Source organism: Beta vulgaris, chromosome 7 (genome assembly GCF_026745355.1).
Source record: "Beta vulgaris subsp. vulgaris cultivar EL10 chromosome 7, EL10.2, whole genome shotgun sequence".
Lineage (NCBI taxonomy): Eukaryota > Viridiplantae > Streptophyta > Magnoliopsida > Caryophyllales > Amaranthaceae > Beta > Beta vulgaris.
This window is the reverse complement of record NC_079208.1, coordinates 4,665,320-4,674,023: the sequence shown is the minus strand read 5'-3', so window position 1 is coordinate 4,674,023 and position 8,704 is coordinate 4,665,320. Positions and strand designations below refer to the sequence as shown.

The 8,704-nt window shown below is 37.3% G+C and overlaps 1 protein-coding gene across 1 annotated transcript; it reads right to left on the bottom strand.

The window, feature by feature from the left end:
• Positions 1-754: 754 nt before the first annotated feature.
• LOC104898389 (uridine nucleosidase 1) lies at positions 755-6,295 on the bottom strand. The gene is made up of 10 exons (XM_010685466.4): positions 6,174-6,295; positions 5,639-5,855; positions 3,930-4,045; positions 3,751-3,810; positions 2,165-2,347; positions 1,984-2,088; positions 1,788-1,884; positions 1,585-1,692; positions 1,325-1,460; positions 755-1,066 (listed from the first exon to the last, which is right to left on the bottom strand). Exons 2-10 carry the CDS (start codon positions 5,760-5,762, stop codon positions 958-960), a joined length of 1,038 nt encoding a protein of 345 aa, XP_010683768.2. The 5' UTR covers positions 5,763-5,855; positions 6,174-6,295; the 3' UTR covers positions 755-957.
• Between the last annotated feature and the right edge of the window lie 2,409 nt (positions 6,296-8,704).

The window sequence follows — 8,704 nt, the reverse complement described above, 5'->3', positions numbered from 1 at the left end:
TCGAGCCCAGGCTTCAACATATTTATTTTTTAAATAATAACCACTTGATTTTGTTAGTTAACAGACACGTGGCAAAATTTTGGGGGCAGGAGGAGGGTGCCACATGGCGCATCAACGTTGTTACGCACGCCTTTTAATATATTTGTATAGATATTATATTCTGTATTGCATTATGTATTAAATATTTCAATCATTTATCTCTAGGATGACAAAGTTTCTATGTTGGAAATCTTTATCATAATAAATTTTAGGAAAAAATTGACAATAAAGGTCTGAACTTTGGACGATAATTTTTAAAAGGTTTGAACTATTGATTAACCTGTGTAGGTCCCAACTTTAGGGGGTCTTAACTTTTAGCGAGCCTCGGTGACTTAAAACTGACAATTTTTTTAAAAATCTCACCTAGTTCCTACTTCCCTCCCTTAATTAACCCTTCTGATGTGACCCAAGTCTTACAAGTTATAACCTATTAAGCCAGTTTCAAGTCACTAAGGCTCGCTAAAAATTAATACCCCCTAAAGTTGGGACCTACACATGTTAATCAATAGTTCAGACCTTTTAAAAATTATCACCCAAAGTTGAGAACTCTATATCAATTTTTCCTAAATTTTAATGATCAAAACTCCTAAACATACTTCATGAATAAATTGAATACCTTAACACCGGCCTCAACCACCAGTAAAAGAAAAGCCAAAACAAAAGGTGGAATGAACAATAATCTAAATAGAAGCTAATACTTGATGCAAGAACATGATTAGCAAAGAAGAAAATATGTTTGAATGAACAATTGTGGGCAGAAAGTTTGCATATTAATCAGCCCTACAACCCAGAATATGGGTGAACAGGGAGAGTTACAATATTAACAGGACTGACAATGAGACAACCCAAACCCTGGATTATAGGTAACAGAGATGGAACTATGGAGGAATAATATCAGTTCCAGACATCCCATGCTCTTCAAACTTGCATCAATTGGTTTTTTATGTACATTATAACTTCTTCAATGTTAACTGTCCATGCCACTGATATAGGGGAATATCCTGTCCATGGGTTTTCCGTATTCCACCTGCATCACATAATCACTGTCAGACATCGTTATCAGCTAGAAGAATAACGATTCAGATAGAGGTTGAAGGAAAATATGTTACTCGGACTCAAAGTACTCGTGTTAGGTACAGGTGAGCTTTCCATGGTTTTGGCCTAAAGTGAAGTGTCGAAGTGTCTTACATATGTCGGAGTGTTGAGGATCCGACATAGGATTCTAAAATAAAATGAAGAGTCCAGGTAACATAGAGAGGAAATAAAAGACAACATTTCAACTTACTTTTTAAGCCCTTGATCCATTAGTGTATGTCCAACGCAAATTCCCTGTGTCTCGACCCTCACAACCCCTTTCTTGTATGTAAAAAGATCAGGCCTCACAAGCGCTACGAAGCTAACGGGATCATGAAGGAATATACCTGCATGCATAGTTTAAAGAATTGGACACTTTTCGAATGACTATAGTGGAGCACTCTATAAATATTAGGTGTAAGGAAGGTAGATGTTTCCAAACATTTTAGCAAATGTACAAGAAAAAGTTACCATGTAAACCATCTGATTTCACATGCCAATCTTTGTAAAATTTGCACATATCAGTGAGTACTCGAGTATGTCTTCCTTTTGATTCCCTGAGCCCATTTAGATCACTATCTGTTGCCAGGATGGTAAAAAGTAGTAGTTCATGTCAATAACCACAAATAGGGACTATCATGATGTATTAACATGCATTGAGATATGAACTGCACCTGTAAATTTGACTTGGGTTGTGATGTTGATGCCAACAACTGTAATATTTGCCCCGGAAGTAAAAACTACATCAGCTGCCTCTGGGTCCCCATAGATCTGAATTCAAGCACAAGCAACAAACAATGTAGGTCAATAATGAATCATGAAGTTGGGGTTAGATAAAAATAAATTGAAATACATCTACGGAATAATTACATTTGCTTCAGCAGCAGGATTAACATTTCCAAGAGCAAAAAAAGCGCCCCCAAGAACCACAATTTTTTTCACTTTGCTTGCAAAGGACAAGTCCCTCTTGATCGCCTGCAGAAAATGAAATTGTCATGAAAATAGCTATATTTTGTAAACTTAAAGAATAACGAAGAAAAAGCAGACCCACCAGAGCTACATTTGTTAATGGCCCTAGGGCAAGTATAGATACTTCACCCGGAAATTCAGAAACCTTATCCACTAAAAATTGTGCAGCACTTTTCTCAATCTTTTTCGCTTTAGGAGGTGGTAGATATATGTTGCCTAATCCGTCAGAACCATGAACAAAATCAGCAACACGTGGAATGCCGCCCTGTTCAAAAGACACAAGCATATGTGATAGGTGGTAATACAATTGACATACAAGGGCAGTATATTCTCAAGAGACCTAATGTCATTAATGGCAGGGATTAGAGAGCATTGTTTTTATATTGAATGTCATTGTTTTTTAAAATTTGGCACAACCGATATCAACGTTTCATGGTAAGAAAATCTCCATATATTATTGCATTAATTTGCCAAAACACCCAGATCAATCTCAAGGAATGCTACTCCTGTTGAAAATTATTATGGGAACAAAAGCAAGTTGCATGTGTGTGAGCTAGCTATCATCAGCTGGACGAAAATATGAAAAGCAAAAAAAGCCAAGCAACAAGTACATGATTAGTTCATAGGGTGGTTCAAACAGGAAGGACCTAGAGCTTACATATCTCTAGAAGAATCAATAAATGAATATTCTAAATAAGAGTACATCTAATTGACTACAGCCAGGGCATAAATGACATTGTCATGCATAACAGAAACATAAACTAAGCATTGTTATATTGGATAGCGTACGTCTGGCTGATTCCATGAACTATAACACTTCAACAAATAGAGATTCCACACACTCATAGATCAGGACCACAAATAAGTTCTTTTTTCCCAAAAAAAAGCAATGTAGACCAGGTCATCCAATATTATCGATAATTTAATATTGTAGCTCATGCACAGGCGCCCTTCATTAGTAAAATGATACGGGAAGGTATTACAATGGTATTAAGTCCATACTGAAGCAGCATGGTTTTGGTTTCTTTGGTGGATAATTTGGAACTTTAAGCTATTGATTAAAGAAATCTCTTGGGGCTGAAGATAATGTTCAACTGGGCGTTTTCAGAAGGAGAATTTCAGGTAATTGTGGACATTCTTAACTATCTTTAACTTCGTTTCAGACCCCCCACTCCCCTGCATAAAAAAGGTTTCTATATGAAGAAAGATCAGTAAACAAGCTGCATTTTGCTATCTGATTGATAACATGAGGAGTGTAAAAGGAGTTTTCCATAGGCTCATATGAACAGATGGTACTATATGCAGGCAATTTTCACTTAGGCCGTTAACTGGGAGATCACTGGCACAATAAATGCTTGATATCATACGCTACATGAGGATATGTAAGCATCGATAAAAAACTTCTTGAAACCTAGTCTGGTAAATATAGTACAGTATGCGACTCTTGTAATCCAAAATTTCAAGTTCCAATTCAGAAATTCATGTAGCTCAGCACCAATAACCTGCTGAGATTTCTCAAGTTTACCCAAAAGCAATTGTCAAAAATATAGCTGAGCTCATATTCATTGGCTCACTGAGCTTCTTAGGGAAATTTTCAGGGTGAATTAAATTCTTTTCTTCCAGACAATGAGAATTACACCAGCATTCGAACTAATTTAGAAGAGATACCTTCAACGGCCCCAGACTGCCCTCTGCAACTGGAACATCTGGACGTCCAGCGATTTCACACTATCCTTTTGCACATTAAAAACAGTGAGTGTTCAAGAATCTGACAGATGTCTGAATAGCATAAAATTTGAAAGAATCTGTAATCTCAAAATTATAAATCAGAGAAAGCAACCGCATACCAGGAGCAAGGCATTCTTAGTGGCATCCTCCGTTGTGACATTACCAAATACTGTAGTCAACCCAATGATATCCACCTCTTGAGTTTGGAAGGCCATTAGGATGGTCATGCTATCATCTACAAAATACTTTTATATAAACATAATATGTAGGACATATGATAAGAAAAATACATGCATGTATAAGCACATGACCAAAGTTATAGTTCGAAACCAAAAGGAACGGCTGCAGGATGCAAACTCAGGAGAAGACAAAATGATACCCTTTTGAGAGGTAGCAATTCAAAATTAGCATCACATGAAAATTATCTCTCAAGTCTCCAAAAGAATGTCACACAACTTGTTTATCTAAGATATAAAATCAGATATACCACAAAGCCATAGATACCACAACCAAACTCATTAATTTGGTGCACTCATTTATCACGAAGTAAAATCATAAGTTGAAAGAGAGTAGAGGTGAAAAGGCGTACTCCACATCTCAATGATGTCATACTTTATCTATACTAATATATTAAAAGGCGTGTCTAAGCCAGAAACGGTGCCACGTGGCGCTCTCCCTAAGGGAGTTTTACTCCATGTAATCCACAACAATAAAAAAACATTAGAAATTTCATAGTGTAAGATTTGATCCCGAAACCTCAAGAACATACACTAAAGTCTTAACCACTAGACCAAATAATATTTAGTGTTATCACCTTAAATTATAATATTAATAAATGAAAATTTTCCTTACCCGGGGCATAGCCCGAGCCTAAACACTAGTTACCTATTAAAAACAATCCTTGACAATTCTTAAAGCTTCAAAAGAACTAGACAATTCACAAGACGCAGAAACCTTACACTCGATTATTAAGGTTTTGTGTCATTGTTAGTACTAAAACATTAATCCTCAGAAAAACTAAACAAACTAATATATTTATTGGTCCTATAATTTAAACCTGCCTAAGCCTGTACATCACTTTGCAATTGTGAGTTCAACTCATACATATGATTCCCCCGAACTCACGAATTAGCAACTTGCTCACTTACAATGGCAACTGTGGGAAGAAAATTCTGCAGACATTGAGCTGATGAGCTGATAAGGATGAAAGGAGTCACATATCTATTGTCAAGTTAACAAATTTTCGCTCGCCCGTCTTTTCTGTTTATATCTCTTTTTCTTTTAACAGCTAACAGAAAAAATGAAATAGGAATTCAATTGAAGGTCTAGATTCCATGTTGTGGTATGAATCATATTTCCTCAATATATCAATTACATATTCAATCCTTTCTCCATTGTTAGTAACCAATTCAAGTAAAAGCAACATTAAAACAAATCAAATTTCTTGTGAATTGTATTATAACTTTAAGCAACAAACTTTAACTAATCAAGCAACAACCTTTTATGTTCATCTTTTGAAGAATTCACAAACACAAAGCAAAATTAAACCAATTTTGGCATAATCCAAAATTAAATTTCATCTACTGATATAAAATAAACTATAGCTCTATACTTCTGACCATAACATTACTACAATTATTAGCAGAACCTAGTGTTGACCAAGTTATCACAAACTTTCACATAAACAAAAAAAAAAATCAAAAACCCATAAATAATTCTATTCAAGGAAAAATACCCATCAATTATTTGATATCAATTGCTTGAATTTTCAAGTGAAAACCCAAAAAAATTAGAAGAATCAAATAAAGTATGAGATAGAAAAATTTACCAATTCCAGGATCAGTATCAATAATGAGCTTTTCACGCTTAAAAGAAGAATCATAAACTATGCCATTTGAGATACTTTCTCCAAAGTGAGAATCAGACATCACAGACTCCTCAATCGTCCCCATCAAAGATGATTTAGACCCAAAAAAAAACAAAAAGTTGCCAACTTTGTGAAGAAAAAGAAAGTGAAGAAATTCAGAAAGTTTTGTTTTAATCCAGGGCCGGTTCTGAGGGTAGGCAAGGAGTGCCACCGCCAAGGGCCCACGACCGTGTGGGGCCCCAAAAAGAAATTAACTATGACCAGTTAAATAAAAATTGATATACTTTTTGAATATTTAGTGAAATATGTGCAATTTTTTATAATATTATGTGCTTATTTTTTATTGGTATCATTAACAAAATATAGATTATAGTTTTGGGTACGAAAGTTTTAATTATATGACCTATAAAATATTAGGATCGACTCATATAGGGGCCTTTATTTTTAGGTCCGCCTAAGGCCCAAAAGTTATCAGGAACGGCCCTGTTTTAATCCAACAACTTAGATATACAATTAAGTATTTTGTATGAAAAATTGGAAGAAGTTTAATTAGAAAGATGGTTAGTATATAATCCTGCCTCGGTAATTTCTCCTTTTGATATGTGAATGTGACAACTAACAGGACAACAGGTACAAATACACTTATACACCTCATTGGAAGAGAACGAAGGGTATTTATACAACTGTATCCAATGACTCATTGACAGCTATGTGTGTTAATATTCTTATGGATATGATTTACTCTTATTATAATTTTGTTTTTCGGGAAATTACCTAACACCCACCTTCTATGGAATATGGATTCTTCAATTATCAATTTATCATGTGTTTATATTATGATTTAGGACCACATGCCTTTCTTGAATTAGCTTATTCTTGACAATGCCGTATTCCATGAGGGCTTTTTTATCCGTAAGGCAGTAAGGATGTTTTAGGTTGGCAAAAATGTAATGCGAATACCGTAAAGAAACTAGAGAAAAAAGTCTCTCTCTGGCGTCTGTCTAGGGTTTGAGTTCCAGTCCTGGTTTTCCATTAGTTTTACTCGATTTTTCGGTCTGTGTGATCCCATCTTGGGATTGGGGTCAGTCATTATGGCTGACGAGATTATTCTCAAAGTTTCGGCGATGAAATTAACGGCGGAGGAGGACAAAACCTTAGCATTTGATGATATTTCCGATACCGCATACGATCAAGATTTTACCCTATCTCTGATTGGCAAAGTCGTAACGGTTCGATCTTTTAATTTTGATGCTCTTAAACGCACTCTCAACCAGGTATGGTCGATCTCGAAGGGGGCTATTTTTCGAATCATAGAAAATGATTTGTTTGTGGTTCAGTTTGCTTGTAAGCGTGACAAAGAGAAGGTTATGGCAGGAAGGCCATGGTCATTTGATCAAAGTTTGGTTTTACTACAAGAAATCGATGCTGATGTTCAACCTTCATCCATCCACATGACGCATTCTCCATTCTGGGTCCGAGTTTACAATTTGCCAATGCGATGTCGGTCGGAACAGCATATTCGAATGATAGGCGGGTGTCTTGGCGATGTTCTTGAAGTGGATACGCATGAGATATTATGGGATAAGTCGGCGCGTATCCGTGTGCTTATTGATATTACGAAACCGCTTCGGCGTGTGCAGCGTTTTGCTTTGAAAAACGGAGTGTCTGCATTGGTGGAGATTAAGTATGAACGTCTCCCTACATTTTGTTTTCTGTGTGGTGTGATAGGCCACATCGGTCGTGATTGCGTGGAAGTTTCTGATGAGGATAGAGAGGGTGAAAACCAATGGGGTGCGTGGCTTCGAGCGTCTCCTAGAAGAGGAAGGAAGAAGATGGAGGAGGAGGAGAAGTGTTTCTTGAAGGGTGCTCGATCATTAAATTTTTTGCGGATGGACAATGAACCCACGGGGAGGGCCAAGCTGAATAATTTGAAGAATGTGGATCATGATCGTCCACTACCGAAAGCCATGGTGGAGGTTCACGTTTCGGGGGCGACGAACATGAGTGTTGCACCTAATATCGCTGCTGCCGAGGTTGAGGGATCCCCTGTGGTTGCATTTCATGCTGCTGTTACGGAAGCTGTTGATGGCGTGGGTCCGGTGTCGGTTCCGTCCTCCATGGCGGCCTCCTTGGATGTTGTTGAACCTTTCACAGGTGATTTTAATAACCACAATTACAATGTTGTTTCTTTTGTAGTTGGGGAGGGGAAGGTTGCCACAAAATTTAAAAAACAAAAACAAAAATCTCGTTTGACTAAAGTTGCTGGGGAGGCTTTTATTGATATCAATAATGTGAGTCCATGCAATATTGATTCTGGTGGTAAGGTAGGGGATAAAAGAAGGATGGTTGATAATATGATTGTGGATGATATTCATGATTCTGATAACTTGAGTTCCAAGAAACATAAACTAATGACTTTTCGGACAATGACAATAATGTTGATATTGTTGAGGCGGAGGTTGGTTGTAACCAACCCCGCCAGGCATTATGAAAATCTTGTGTTGGAACTGTCAGGGTATGGGTAACCCTTGGACAGTTCGTCAGTTGAGAAGGCTTACGGCCTCTAATACCCCCGACATTCTCTTTATGTCGGAAACAAAGGTTACCAAAAATATTGTTGAGCAAAAAAAGGAGAGTCTCGGATTTTCCGGGGCCTTTGGAGTTTCGTGTGTTGGGAGAGCTGGAGGTTTATGTATGTTTTGGAAGGAAGAGACGATCTCTTTTAGGATGGTGTCCTTCTCCCAAAATCATATTTGTGGCGATGTGGGGAGTAGTGGGGATGTGCACTGGAGGTTTGTGGGTATTTATGGATGGCCGGAGGAGGAGAATAAACACAAAACTTGGGCTTTGATAAAAGGGTTGTGTGATGAATATGAGGGGCCTATAGTCTTTGGGGGTGATTTTAATGAAATTTTGAGCTATGATGAGAAGGAAGGGGGTGCATCGAGGGAGCGGAGAGCAATGGTGGGGTTCCGTAATGTGATGGATGACTGTAGTTTGGGAGATTTGAGGTTTGTGGGTCAGTGG